At 33.9% G+C, this 15,778-nt stretch overlaps 1 protein-coding gene across 1 annotated transcript; it reads left to right on the top strand.

The window, feature by feature from the left end:
- Nucleotides 1–8,869: 8,869 nt before the first annotated feature.
- Nucleotides 8,870–14,979, top strand: LOC147064968 (uncharacterized). The gene is made up of 2 exons (XM_085958418.1): nucleotides 8,870–13,835; nucleotides 14,237–14,979. The coding sequence occupies exon 1, from the start codon at nucleotides 9,097–9,099 to the stop codon at nucleotides 13,732–13,734; it is 4,638 nt and encodes a 1,545-aa protein (XP_085814544.1). The 5' UTR covers nucleotides 8,870–9,096; the 3' UTR covers nucleotides 13,735–13,835; nucleotides 14,237–14,979.
- Nucleotides 14,980–15,778: the final 799 nt, after the last annotated feature.

A 15,778-nucleotide genomic window follows, 5' to 3' on the forward strand; every position in this document is an offset into this window, starting at 1 on the left:
GACCTATAAGCCTTAAATAATATTATCATGTAACCTTATAATATTGATGCGTAACTGTTTTTGACATATCTAAGACTACAGTAAAACCTCGTTAATACGAATTCCATGGGACCAAAAATCGAAATTTTGATTGTCATTAATTTCATTTACGATCATAGATGTGCCTACCAAATTTCCGATACAATTCTTTCAAATTAAAATCTGTGCAAATACCATGTGCCATTAATCCATTAATTGAAGTTACCAAGTTAGAATTATAAAAAAATACAAAATCTTTTTTATTTTTCTAATTTGTCAACACTTTATTACTGTATGTTATTACAATTTATTGATTATTTTTATATGCCAGGACTCAGAAATCATTTCAAATTACGAAATTCGAATTAAAGGTATGGTTTTATATGAAAATAATGTTCAAGGAACTTTTTTTTCACGAAAATTTCGAATTACGGCGAATTTCGAATTATCCATGTTCTTATTAACGAGGTTTTACTGTATTACTAAACTGCCTTTATTCGATAATTAATTTGTAGCCCTGTTTCAGTTCCACTCGTGGTGTTGGTGTACTGTAATATACTGTGTCAATGGAATATTTGTTCCGAGGGATAACTATTACAAATATATCTGTGATCCTCTATCTTCACAACTTATATTTAGAAGGCTCCAGCAAGAACACAAGAAGTCTTAATTTTATCTCCAGGTAATCGTTTCTATCTAGCAGTGGCGAAGGGTGGAGGTAGGCTGTTAAGATTCGCTATAAATAGTGCACACTAAACTTTTTTAGTCATATTTATTTGATTTTATTGAACTAAGACTACAATTTACAGATGGTGTTAGTTAGTTTTTAAAAATCAATTAAACCCAGCCTAAACGAAACCATAATAGTTTTGGTCTAATTTGGGCAATACGACAAAATTGTGCACACTTTTTCATTCATAGTTATTTGTTTTCATTGGATTAAAAATACATATTACACATATTGTTGGTTAATTTTTTTAATTCATTAAGCCCTGCCTAAACCAAACTATAATAAATAAAAAATATTATTCTATTTATAAAATATTCAAAGTTATGTATGATTTAATTGCATAATTTTAGATATTTTATAGATAGACATGTATTTTTTGACTATTATCTATTATGGCTTGGTTTCTCAGGGTTTAATTGAATTTTAAAAACTAACTAACACTATCTGTAAATTGTAGTCTTATTGCAATGAAAACAAATATGTATGTCTGAAAAAGTTTAATGTGCACTGTTTATGGCGGATCTTAACAGCCTACCTCCACCCTTCGCCACTGCTATCTAGTAAACGTGTATGTCCATTTTGTGGACAGTAATATCGAAACGATAAGATAACGTCGTGGGTCTGGCAAATTCACGTGTTGTATGGACCTAATAGGTTGAGCAAGTGGCTAGCTAACATCCATTTCTCGTAAAAACAAAATCTGTCACTAATAGAACCACCTGTTAATGATCCTCTTAGGATCGTACACAGTGAAGTATGTGGTAAGTGATATTTAAACGGTACCTCTCTTTTTTCCTACTCGGATGAGCACAAAGAAAAAACTATACTATCATTCGTTTACAGAAATAATTCATGAGATATCAATACAATTAAAATCTTAATTTCAAAGATGTGGTTATTACTATACTTATTATTGTTTTTAAATAAATCCGTGATGCCGGCACTCTCTGTCAAGTAGCACTTTGTATTAATGTGTATAAAATTTATCTGTGTATAATGATGATGTTCCCCGCTCCTTCGATTCATCAGATATGAACAAGGCGGAGTGACAGATGCTTCCTCTCTCTAGCTTACAAATTGCCTGAGATGTTGAACGCCTTGTGTTTTTGCTAACCTTGCTAGGCACTTTAAAATGGATTATGGTGTCAAAATATTATCTAGTATATATTGTTGCCATTATTGTTGTTATAAATCATGTATGGTTTTTGGTTCACGTTATTTAATGAACTCTTTTATTAAACATACAAAACAAAAATATCTTGTGTTTCCCTTTTACCTCTGAGCCTTCACACTTTATCAAAATATGTAACACGGCTATATATCTTTGAGAGCCATCACTGTGTGTAGTCATGTTGTTGTGGATGAAGAGTCGTCAGGAGGAGAGATGAGAAGTCGAGATTAGGTGGCTTCTACGATGGATGGAGGAGCGAGTTTTATTTGCAGCGTGCTGTTTAAATGCCGAGCGGAACGTTTGACACGAAGCTTACTGATCCGACAGAGATTATGATTGATACTAATAGGTATTTAGACTGACTAACTCATCAACTATGACCCGCTAATTATATGCATGAATATTCGGTAAATTGTGAAAACCGCTGGCCTCTTCATTATTGCAATTCAAACGTTTCGATCCCATCGAAGAGTGTCACGCGTGTAGACTATGCTGACTGTAGATGCAATAATTGTGCGATGGCTTGCTAATTCTTACACTGTTAAAATAATGCTGATAAGGCCTGAAGTCATTGACCACTACATATCCAAAAGCAGTTGTACCACTTTTAGGAGTGTATCGTCTGATCGAGGAACTATAGTCCGGCAATAATAAATCGTCGATAACAAGTACCTAGTCGTATATAGAAGGCTTCTCAGTGACATACCTGTCATGTCGCATGGGAGGCGTGTTTAAATAATGTATCAGCTCTCTTTTTAGACGCGACTCATTTTCTTCATTTACAAATTACGTATTCGAGGCGTTCATGAAAAACAAAGAAATATAAAAACAATTATAAAGTAGATTGACACATGGGAGTGCGTCAAATGAGCTATGTGAACTTATTTACGTGTTTCAAGAATTCATAAATCAACATCCACCTAAACTCTGATATGTTCAAAATGAACATAATTAACTTTCATACCTCTGGAAACCCCGACGATGATCTATGGTCACGTCGATGGAGCGTACGCGATTTAACAGATGTCGCTGATGGAATTTCCGGCCGCAACGGAGGTCGCAAGGTGCGAACGCAGCAACGTGGCTTTTTGATTCTGACTGTCGTCTAGTATAGTCGTGCTCCGCTTGAGTTTTACCCAACATTTATAATGGACGTCACTTAACGGAGCACGATTGCAGCCGCAGTGCTTGAAGCCTCTGATCGTTCCAGTTTGGTATTTTAAAATTATTATTATTTGATTCACTACTCTTCCAATGTTTCTTTTCAAACTTAGCTGCTTGTGTTTATTATAGCATTTCCAAATTTCAATATCGAGCCGCTTAATAACCTTTTAATGTATTTCTAAACTCTTGCTTTGACGATAATATAGTTTCTGTCAAGTATATAAATTGCTCTTTTATTTATTGTTCCCACTTTATTCCACACTGTTAAATAATTATAATCTTTCACGGTCTCACGATTGTGTGGCGCCCAGGACTTTATTATGTACATCTTTAACCATGTTATTATTATTATGTACACGTGCCTTCAGCCGTGTAATCCCTTCTTGTATTCTAATTAAATTTTACAGTTGTCAGTTGCGAGGTTGCGGAAGTAATTATTGTTCAGCTTGAAAAGATCAGGTAATCCATGGCCCTTGCTTATGTCTCATGCTCTCTTTACTTTACTCTATTCTAATTCCATTTACAAACTCTTTTATTTTATAGTTGTGACGACAATGAGCACAACTACAAAATATTAATATATCACTCGAGCCCCACGTTGGGCGCCAATAATATGATATAGGGTTAAGGGTACCTAAATAGGATCTACAAGGGCATATCATATATATATATATATATATATAAGGGGCAATTGGAATTATAAAATACGGAAAAGGGAATTCGGATAGAGCGAGGAGAAGTTAATTTCAGGAAGTGGGTCTCGATCCCCGTACCTACGCAGCTCACGTGCCTTCCAACAATATAACTTACGGTTTAGACTTATGGCCGAGAAGGTTCTGAAATAAGAAATACTAAAATGGACGATAATGTCAGATGTAACAAAGAAAGTATAGGCTCAGTTAAATAAAAGACGGCGGTAGTTATAATAAATAAATAAATATAATTTCTTGAAAGGCAACATGGTGTATACATCTGACATGGTAATACTATGAACACCAGAATTTAATCGAATTTAAATAGACTGGAACGAAGCTATGGTGAACTAACTATAGAAACATAAATACTAGCCACGATGTCCGGATGCCAAATACAAAAGATCACAGGAACGATACAGACAATACTTGCAGTTCAACTGGATAGTGACAGTCCTTCAACATTGTTCTTTTAGGTTAAACGGTGCACTGAATTTAAAGTAAGCCCACCGGTTACTAAGTTCACCGGGGGCTTACACTAACACTCGACTCGACGACGGCTGGGTATCAAAAAAGCCTCGTAATCACGCCGGATTATCTTTTTATAACATCCTTAATCGGCGGAACCTGTCAGATGCAACTTCAGTGTTGTGACGTTTCGGCTGTCTCGTCGCTCTGTTTTTTACAGGTGGCCGGGCGAAATGGTGTTGCCATCGTATCGACAGATATCATTATGTATACTCGTTGGTTATGTTATTTGAACATAACAACTCCTCACGTAGGTGGAATATATCATATATGAAACGATTTGGTTGAACAGAGTTATCGTTCTGTTAGTTCTTCCCCTTCGGCGAATAGACAACTGATACTCCCGATGTCTAAGATAGTTTTCAGGGACACACAGGTCAACACTACAAAGAATAGCAGAGTTCCCATTTGCACTGCGTATAAGTCGTAAGAAGTAAGTAGCTAAATATAGATCTCTTCTGATTTTTAGACCACAGTATGTCGGCATATCTAAGAGAAATTGAGTTGTATAAAGTCACGGATAGCACTTTATCTCTCTTATCACTCTCTAGCCTAATTTCAAACTAAGTAATTATAAAAAATTTTGAATAATCCAAAAAAACCCGGGAAGTATGCAAGACGAAGCCCAACATTTGTAGCACCTTTTTACAGAGATAACCATAATATGGCCACTAAATGTCAGTTTACTGTCAAACGTAATGCCTAAATCCCTTACAGATGGTATTCACAAGACAGCTCTGCCATGCATTGAATCAGAGGCATGTTTCCATAATGCAACCGATTCGTTAGGAAATTTAAAAGAGGCCTAAGAGTTAATACCTGCCACTCCTATAAAATGAATAGATATAGAAGGTTTTGATTAAATATTTGTACCTTCATTATTGTAATTCACATACTTCCATTCTATTCGATCGTAAATATAAATTCATAAAAACTGTTTTACGAATACTAAATTGGTAGGTATTATGCTGTAAGTATGTATTTATGTATTATGATTTGTAAGAAAGGAGACTGTTTCATTCGAACCAATTTTAATTAAACCATACAATAATCAAAGTTTGCATCACACAACCACATATTTTAAAATGTTAATACTCTTCATGTAACATTTGTGTTTATCTTACTTATAAGGTAGACACGCTACGCCGGGGCCCTCAAGCTAGAGCCCTATCAGCCCCCCTCCCCCTTGTGGGGGTCATGTGCCACTGCATTGATCTTGTAAAAACACTGGATATTGTAAAAACAAAACCCGTGAGGCTTTAGTATACGACAAAACATTACTTTTACGTATTGACATTGAAGTCCAGTTTGTTATGTCTGCCCCAGTCTGATATTATTATGTATATCAAGTTGGAGCTGATGATAATCATCAAACGTTACCATGGTCAAGGTTTCGCCATCAGCGAACAATGTTGATAAGATTATATTTTGCTATTTTTAACCAGAAGTTAGTCACACATCTTATCTAACACAGCTAGTAAACAAATTACTCATTCTGTTGTGCTTCTAAACTTTTAAAGAGGATATTATTAATAAATAAATAAAATATGTTGTATTAAATGTATTATCTTCACCCGTGTCTCCAGCCAATCTCCCCATGACTTTCCAGAAATGTATAGTGTATAGAGTAGATTCCCGATTATCCGGGCTAATGCTGGGGAGAGACGGCACGGATAATCCGAACTATGGTTTTTTCTTTTTAAAATACTACATTACTAAAACAGACAATTATTTTAACATGTTAAATAGTTACCTAACGATTATTAAATAAGAAAATCTGAATTTGGTTTGTTTGCAGGATTTTTTAATGATTTCATGTTTACGAAAGCGAGCGATAATCGGGAGTTTACTGTACCCACGTGTATTATAACAACAAACATACATAAAATAATTACAAGATAAAAAGAACTTTTTATATACGTTTTTAAATTTTCTGTTGAATTATTATGCTCAATATGCTCAAACTTGTACTTGATATGAAGTAAATAAAAAACAAACAAATATAGAATACTGAAATGTTATTTTGACATTTCATTTTCATTTCCATAGTAACGCATGTATATATTAATAATTTAGTTGCTAGGACCACCCCCTTAGCAACCAATAATAGTCTTTTACTTTTTACGGATTTTTCTGAAATAACTTTACAAAACAGAATTAACTGAAAATGAATTTAATTCTGCTTAAAGATAGCTAAAAGAATGCATTGGCATCGTGTTCTGATATATTCTAAAAGTTTCAAATGTCTAGCTAGTCGGGAAGTTAGTTAAAAATCGTATGCAAGATTTGTACTGGACAAACAAGAATACGAGTTAATAAAAACGTTGTAATAATACAGTCATTAGTTTTCATATGAAGTAGTATTGAATGAAAATATTTAGTTTGCCAATATTTCATCAAAGTGGACTTTATATTGGATTGTACATAGGAACTAATAATAAAATTATAGTTATACATCTCATATGAACTCTGTCAGTAGTTCACCCTGGGCAGATAAAGAAGTAACATAGAAGAATGCTAAGCAGGTTATATTTGAATCAAAATAAAACAATGTTTGATTAAGTCTTCCGATAATAACATTATAAAAAAGAAATATAAATTATAAACATCATAAACATCATAATTTTATTATTAAAAAAATCAATACGATTGTAGAATTTCTATGTGCCTCTCTGAAATTCATATTGGAATTATTCTTTGTAAAACAGCAGCTATATTAAAATAAATGGAAAACATTCTTAATATTTTTTACCGCTTTAGCAACACTGGGAGAATTTCATTTCATTTCATTAAAAGTTTTATAGCTCTCAGATTGCCCCCACCACAGTTAACCCACACAATACCGATAACAAAATTGAGCAGGTGTTATAATAATATCAACAATATTGTGATTATTTATTTTTTATATCATTAGGTAAAGGAATGACAATATTATATTCTTCTGGTATTGCAACCACGATGAAATCCCTTTGGAACGGTGTTAGTGTCATTTGAACATGGCCCCCACAAGATGGGGGCTGATAGGGCTCTAGCCTCGGGGCCCGGCGTGACGGGTCGACCAGATAAATGAGATAAACACACATCTTAAATTTGCTCTAATTGTAAAAAAAAGTCTCGATAACTCGATAACTCCATAATTCGTTGTGTTAAAAAATCGCTAAAAATACACTGAATATTATTTGACCTCGAACACCACTGTAGAGCGTCAGACTGTCCTTTAACCATATCGATAGGTAGGCGGGCCTGCCTAAGATCCTGGCCTGGGGGCCTGCTTCAAGATGTGGGGGCCATGCATTTGAAAGTAACGATACCGACACCTAAATGAGTACCTGCACTGTTACATAAATTTGACACCATTCTACACAATATATTAGATAAATTTAAAAAAAAAAAGAAAAAAGTAAATAAGGTATGAACAATGTGCCATCTAAATTGGAGGGTATGGGCCATGGCCCCCACAAGGGAGGATCTGACAGGGCTCTAGCCCAGGGGCCCGGCGTGGCGGGTTAATCAGATATGTGAGATAAACACTTCACAAATGTGATCATCACACACTCTAATAGTAAAAATGTCGTCTGCGGCACTTGAACACGAAGGGGTTGTAAAATGCATTTTTGATTTTTTTGTACACCACTCGACAACTCCATAATTCAAGTAGATGTATTAAAACTCCACTAAATCGCTAAGAATAAACTGAAAGCCCTTACTTTTACCTCTAACACAATTTTGAAAATGCTTATGTTGTGCATCACACATGCTATTAAACTTAGCGATAGGTAGGGGGCCCGCTTTAGGATGTGGGGGCCATGGTATGGGCCATCACAGACTGAAGGTAATATTAACAGATTTTTTACAAAATCTAGTTGTTAGCTGTTCACCCGAAGAGAAAAGATAATGACTTCATTTTAAACCTCATCGTATAGTAAGAAAATTCATTATATAAGTACCTACTAAACTATAAAAATATATACATAAATATTAATATTACCCCTTGATGCAAATAACCAATATAGATTGAAGGTTTTGATAATCATATATCTTCCATTAATAAACTAAGTACTTTTTAAAACAAATATGTGTTCAATTCATTAACTATGTCCTATTTTTGTCACTTAAGAAAATTAGCCTTAAGTGACAAACATATGATATATTATATTCAACAAGTAATTCACACGATTTAAGAATGTAACATTCTTTATTGAACGTAATTCGGAAACACCTCAGAAACATACTTATTAGAAAAAGACTCAAATTCGCATCTATCAGATTCCGGCTTTTAAGTGCAACTATTTCTTCTTCTTTTGACCATGCCTGATCCTAATAAGATCATATTATGGGCCTCCACCGAGTGGACATTTGTATAAGCAGATTTTTTTTTACGAGAAATGGATGTTAGCCACTTGCTCAACCTATTGAGCTTGTATTTGCCAGACCATGGATAAGAACCTGGGAGGAGATATTTTGAAAAATTATTATTACATAGGTTACCTATTGACTTCGACATGTGACCCGGTAATAATTCTGACTACTTACTTACCTACTATAGTAGAACATTAATTAATATTATGTAGGTACCCATGTCTATAATCCAGTTCGATAGTACCTATTTTATACAAGTAGGTATATATTATTATAGTAACGTATTTTTATACACAGGTTCAAGGGGTTAAATACAGTTGTAAATAAAAATAGTTCAATGTCAAAAATCATAGACTGTGTTTTTTGTTGTGTATCATTTTTGTCATATAGTGTATTCAAAATAGTTGAATAAATGAATTATTAGAAATACCACAATGCAGTCTACCAAAACATACCTTTTTCACAATTTTCGTTTTACTTCTGACATACTGCCAATATTAGAAAAGAGGTTATGTTTTTCTCAAAGAGTTTCACTGGTATTCTTGCTGTATGACAATTATACAGAAATCTATGAACAAATAATTCAAATTATAAATGCTTATGGCAACCAGAATTATGAGTTGATGGACACCAATTTATTACAAAGTTGGGCTATACGATGTACAGAAAATTGGAAAGAAAAATTAATAGAAGCTCTGTTGATCATTCAGGCGTATAAAGATATAGAAATGCTCGGATTGGACCTCGCTGCACTATGGAATTTCTTCTTGCCAAAGTGTCTAAGGTATTCTGTGTTCGTTCATCCATTGAAAAAAGTTCTGCATCACGCGTGCGGTACACTACCGACCAGAGCCAAAGTTAATCTGATTGATTATATGTTGTCATTTAAAACTGAGGAAAAATCTGAAGGACAATCATCATCATCTTTGGCACTACAACGTGTGACAGGTCTTAGCATTCTGCAGCGAGTTTCTCCATCTCGGACAGAAAACATTGAATTTGACCATTGTATTAAATATTTTGAACTGTTTTTCATGAAATTGATAATTAAAAAAATAATTAAAATCAGTTCATACAACATTAATAATTCTACAGAGGAAGATAAGCAATCTGACTTAACGAATTTCACGAATTATGTAAAAGAATTCACTGATATATGTCATGATCTGATCACCATTGAAAGTCTTTGTAAATCTACAATAAATGATAGCAATGAAAATAATACAGAAACACAGAAATTGCCAATATATCAAACTGAAGTAATTTTACCATCTATGTTTGGCAACCTGATTATTAATAATACTTTACCGTTTAACTTTCTACAATATTTGGAAAAAGGTCTATGTGTTCATGAAAAAGTATCATTATCGTTTCTACTGTATGAGAAGTTTGTGGATATAGAAAAACTACTCATATTTACCAAGAGTCCACAGAATTTAAAAAATACTACCTACAATTACCAGTTGTTTAACGATGACTTGAATATATTGCACAACTTTTTGCTCTCCCGTAGCAACAATCAGAAAGAGAAGATAATGGAGAGTTTGCTGATTATCCACGCAAATAACCTAATAAAATACTTGAATATCTCATTTCTGAAAAGACATTATGTTTTTCCTGAATGTCATCAGAACTCTGTGTATATACATCCTTACAAAAAAGCTCTTTATGCGATCTGTGAGTCGTTAAATACCTCAGACAGACGGAAAATAATTGGTGAAGTAAAGGAAGAAAGGAAAGACGAGAAATATGCAATTGTCACAGATGATATTGACGTGCTATATTTTGAAATGTTTCTGTTTAAACTGGAGAAAGTCAGATTTATATCATTCAGTTCATGGAAGCTAGACGAAAGTAACTCAAACAATGTTGGTGAATCAAATGTTTCAAGATTTTCTTCAGTTCTAAAAAGACTCGGGTATGATCATCAGTACAATATTTTGGAATCTTATCAATTGAAATTCAATAATAAAGGTAACAAAACAAATAGTGTTTCCGAGAGTGACAGTGTTTTATCAACTACTAACGATATTGAAACAGTTATAACTCAAAATAAACACAAAGAAGAATGCAGCAAACAGATGATAATAAGATATAACTATAAAGCAATTAGAAAAGAACATTTTCAGAACTTCATTATATCAAGTAGAACATTTTTTTTGCCAATTATGGTTTTATACAACTTGGAAGCTTTTTTGAAACTCGATGAATGTTTTTCACTTGTTTTTTTGCTGTATGAAGATTTCAAGAAAGCAATAGAAAGGCTTACGCTTTCTAAAGGCGAATTAAAATGTCATGAATATAATGTGACACTATTTTTTGATTACCATTACGGTAAGATTGATTTTTGGAGAGAAAAACTAATCGAAGGCTGTCATTTACTACAGAATGACCACATGTTACGTACGCTAGGCATCAAGAATGATTGCCACCTTTTTTTGCGAAACGATGTTCCCTTCGCCTTTTTTGTACATCCTGTTAAAAAAATATTGTACAATATTTGTAAAATATTGACTGATGATAACAAAAAAGAAATTATTACTGCAATAATGGAGGAAAGAAATAATTCTATTGAATCTCATGAGCGGGTCCACGTACAATATTTCGAATTATTTTTACTGAAATTAATAGATGAAAATTACATCACTCTCGGTACTTGGTTACCTCAGAAAGATGTATATTCTAAAATACGCCAAATCGACTGCATCAAGTCAAACGTCAAGAAACTCGCAGGTCATTTGAAGACATTTATTGACGCGGATCTTTATGACAGCTTAAACGAAGCTGAAAGTATTGTTAATAATTTATTAGATGAAAATTACCAGACTATTTCAGACAAATGGGAAACCACCGCTGATTTTAAGCGGGAAGATCATTTTATTATGAGAAAAGTCAGAAATATAAATGCATTGTATGGAAATGACAAAGAAGAAAGAGCACTGATTCTTAGATTACATAAAACTGCGTTAATGTTTAATATGCATGAGGAGGTGTTATTTTTGCTTGATGATAGACAGCTATCCCATTATCCCCAAAAATTCAAACAATCATTGTTCGATAAATGGGCCTTGGACTATGGTAAATATTGGAAAGACAAAGTATTCGAAACCATTTTCATAACCGACCTAAACACAAGTTATTTACAATACCAGCACATTGATTTTACTTTATTTAAGAATATATTTTTGCCTAAATCAATTGAAAATTCTCTTTTGGTGCATCCAATGAAGAAAGCATTGTATATGATATTGCAATCTTTAAGCATGGATGATAAATGTAAATTATTTGGATCAATTTATCAAAAGAATATTAATGCCGAATCGGTTACCCATGGATATTTTTTCATCTGCCTTACGAATCTTATAAACAGAAATCTTATAACTTTGGGGTCTTGGATAGATAAAGACAATCATGCAGTCGCTGCAAATAAATTTGTGCCTTCAAATGTTGACAATTTTGGAAAACAGTTAAAAGGTCTCAATTTATACTATCATTATCACATATTGAAATCCACAGAAATATTTATCAACCGTCAGTCGGAAGAACTTAATGAAGAAATCTCAAAGTCCGAAAAAGAATTACTGGATATTGAAAGATTATTAATTGAACATACGAACGACCCAATTACTATAGTAATTGATGAAACAAATTTTATTGGAGATCAATTGAGATTGTATGATCAAGTTTCAATAATATTCCTGATTTTTGATACCAAAGAAGATTACCAACAAAGAATAGAAATAGTTCAGCCACGTTTTAGAGAAGAACATTTGAAGAGAGACATCCTCAGTGATTGGATTTGCTCAGACACAAATGAAGCCCGGAAAGAAAAATTATTGGAGGCACTCCTGATTGTTCAACCTAGTTTTTTGACTGATTCAAAAGTTTTAACTCTTTTACACAATTATTATTTACCTGCGTTTATAAACAATTCAAAAACCATCCATCCAGTCAAAAAAACGTTACACGCCATGTGCCAATCGATGGATACAAATGACAGATTGACGATAATTGAATCAATTTCGAAAGAAGGCAAGATTTCTATACCCGCCGATCCATTTGACTCAAAATATTTCGAGTTATATCTCATGAAACTGATCAATGAGGGTTTTATTAGCCTCGGATCATGGAAAAAAGATATAGAATTATCTAAAAAGGAGGAAGAGAGGCCTCCGTCGAATGTTCGCAATCTGGCATTACATTTAATGAAAAACAATTTTAACGAGTGGTGCGATAGATTGATGTCCAGTGAAAAGTCTGCCAATAAACGTTCAGGAAATGAAGTTGGAGATAATATATTGAAGTATATTGCAGAAAAAGAAGGTATATATCCAATGGACCCAAAAAACACTGGCATAGCTGTCATAATAAATCAAAAGAAGTTTTACAAAATAGATGAGTCAGGGAATAAAGTGGAAACTTTGAAATATAGGACTGGTTCAGATGACGATAGAGATAGGCTAAAAAGAGTTTGGGGCTCATTAGGTTTTACGACAACGGATTTCGAAGACCTCGAACAGAACGAAATATTATCCACCATCACAGAAGCAGTCGTGACAAATGTAATGGAAGAACACGGCGCCTTCGTTCTGTGTGTTCTATCACACGGTGAGAGAGGGGCAGTTTATGGATCTGACACTTTACTGGTAGGTGTAGACGAAATCGTGAAATTGTTAGACAGTTTTAAAATTCTCAAAGGCAAACCAAAAATATTAATAATCCAGTGTTGCCAGGGCAGCCAGCCTCTCATGAGCGTGACTGTGGCATCTGATTCGTCCAACATATTGAACATGAGCGGCGACAAGTGGGCAAAGTTACCTCGGACTGAAGACTTGTTGGTGTTCTGGTCGACCATTCCCGGTCACCTCTCTTACCGTGATGTTGACGGAACGTGGTTTATTAAAACGTTCTGTTCCAATTTGGAGAAAAGCGGTCACTTGAAGTCATTTTTGGATGTATGCATCGACGTCAACAGTGATTTGAGTAGATTGCGGAAAGGTGGTTACATACAAATGTCTGAGTTTTCTTACACTATGAACAGACAGTTATATTTTGAACAGGTCACAGATTGAGAAGATTACTGATGTCGTGTATAGTTATATTTATATGTATACCACCAGAACTGTACTTATAAATTGAAGGCTAATAAAGGACATTACATGATTTATTGTGCGTGTGTAAAATTAAATAATACCATCAATTCCTTAATTCTTAACACAAATACTTAAATTTGAAATTAATATGTGAATAAAATTGTGCATTTAATTTGCTGTGGAATTGTACACAATATTGTGTCCCCAAATAATAAAATTAATAATAGCGATATTTTTTAAAAATAACTTCTATAGCTTCTTCTAAGTATAATATTATTTCTTGCTTCGTCACGACCACAGCATTCACTACAAATCACACAAAAAAATCTTTTTTTCTGTCCCATCTCATAATATTATATTATAATTTTACATTACCTACCCAAATGATGAAACCTGAAATACACATAGGCTTTCTGTGCAAATTTGAGAAAATTTTAATTATCCTGTAGTTATCATCTGATTTGATTGATTTTCAGTTTAGAGGTGATTCCATGGTTCTGAAAACCATAGCCCCCACATTCTAAAGCGGGCCTCCCGGCCAGGATCTTTGACAGGCGCCCCTACCTATTGCTAAGTTTAATGGCATGTGTGACACTCAACAGAAGTAAAATAAAAAGTAACGGCCTTCGGTGTATTTTAGCGTTTTTTTTTGTAGTTTTGATACATCTACTTAAATTATGGAGATTTCGAGTACCAACACAAAACAGTCAAAAAATGCACCGCACAACCTTATGTCGTGTAATGGCGCTGCAGGCGACTTTTTTTATTATTAGAGAAAATTCGTGATGTGTATTTATCTCACATAATATATGTGATCTATCCGCCACGCCGGGTCCCTAGACTAGAGTCCTGTCAGCCTCCCCTTGGGGCCATGCTGATAACTGATTTGAAGTTAAACTTGATATTTTACAAAGACTGAGATGGCGGCCAAAATTTTCTTATGATTATCGTCTGATTCGATTGATTTTCAATTTGAACATCAATATTTTATGGTTCTGAATACAATTACGAAATTAATCTATTGCAATTGGAAGCCCATAAAATACCAATTAGTTCGACAATTATCGAAAAGAACAGTAGATTCACACTCGGGAAGTCCATCTCATCACTGCGCCACCAGAACTCCAAGGCGGCTGACACGGGTTTGTGACCTCTTGAGAGGTGGCAATTGGTACCAGCACATTTTGGCTGCCAAATTGTATGTCTTAAATCAGCATTTTCATGAAAACAAAGAAAAAAAAACACTTTTTAATGTATGAAAATTATTTATTGAACATATTTTATTTAGCGTATTGATGATTTCAGCCATAAAATTGGACTAAAATTGATATATAGCGCAAGCATGTCCAACTTCAAGTAGCGTGTGATTTACTATTACTTGTCTTATGAATTTGTATTAATTGTCATTCTTCAATTTAAACAAACTTGTTTTATTTGGCTGAAGCGTTAAAAACTAAATAACTCTCGCCGTTTCCCATCACAAAGAAATATTTAACTTTCCATCCAGCTGTAAAATGATAAAATTTGGTCTTCTTTTGGGCACTCATTGCGCACATCGTCAAACTATTCTCCTAATCTGCAAGAGGAAACTATGACGCCTTAGTTAAGTACGGGGATTCACATCTTCTTTTTCTCTCATTCCTGCAATAGGCCGTCTTGACTGATGCAATACGAATCAGGTGGTCACGCCTCCTTCCTCAGAATTCCTCATTGTCAATTCGGTAAACATGGAAAATGACTTTCAAATAAGCTAATTAAGGAAATAAAGAAATATGGTTAAAGCTTTCTCTTCAAATCTCAATGAAATCATAATATTACAACTGAATGTACTTTCTCTGTACTCTTTTCACGGCTCAATTCCTATGAACATTCATCCCCTGATTAACACAAAAACGTATCGACAAAAAATGCGTTTTTGAGTTAAGTAGGCAGTTTTACTCAGGCTTCTACCTGATGGACAAACAAAAAATTTTAAAATGTCGTCACAGATTAAAATAACCTATGACATATCTCATATTATGTT

This window comes from Rhyacophila brunnea, unplaced genomic scaffold (genome assembly GCF_057557595.1).
Source record: "Rhyacophila brunnea isolate RB1 unplaced genomic scaffold, BYU_Rbru_1.0 scaffold_7, whole genome shotgun sequence".
Lineage (NCBI taxonomy): Eukaryota > Metazoa > Arthropoda > Insecta > Trichoptera > Rhyacophilidae > Rhyacophila > Rhyacophila brunnea.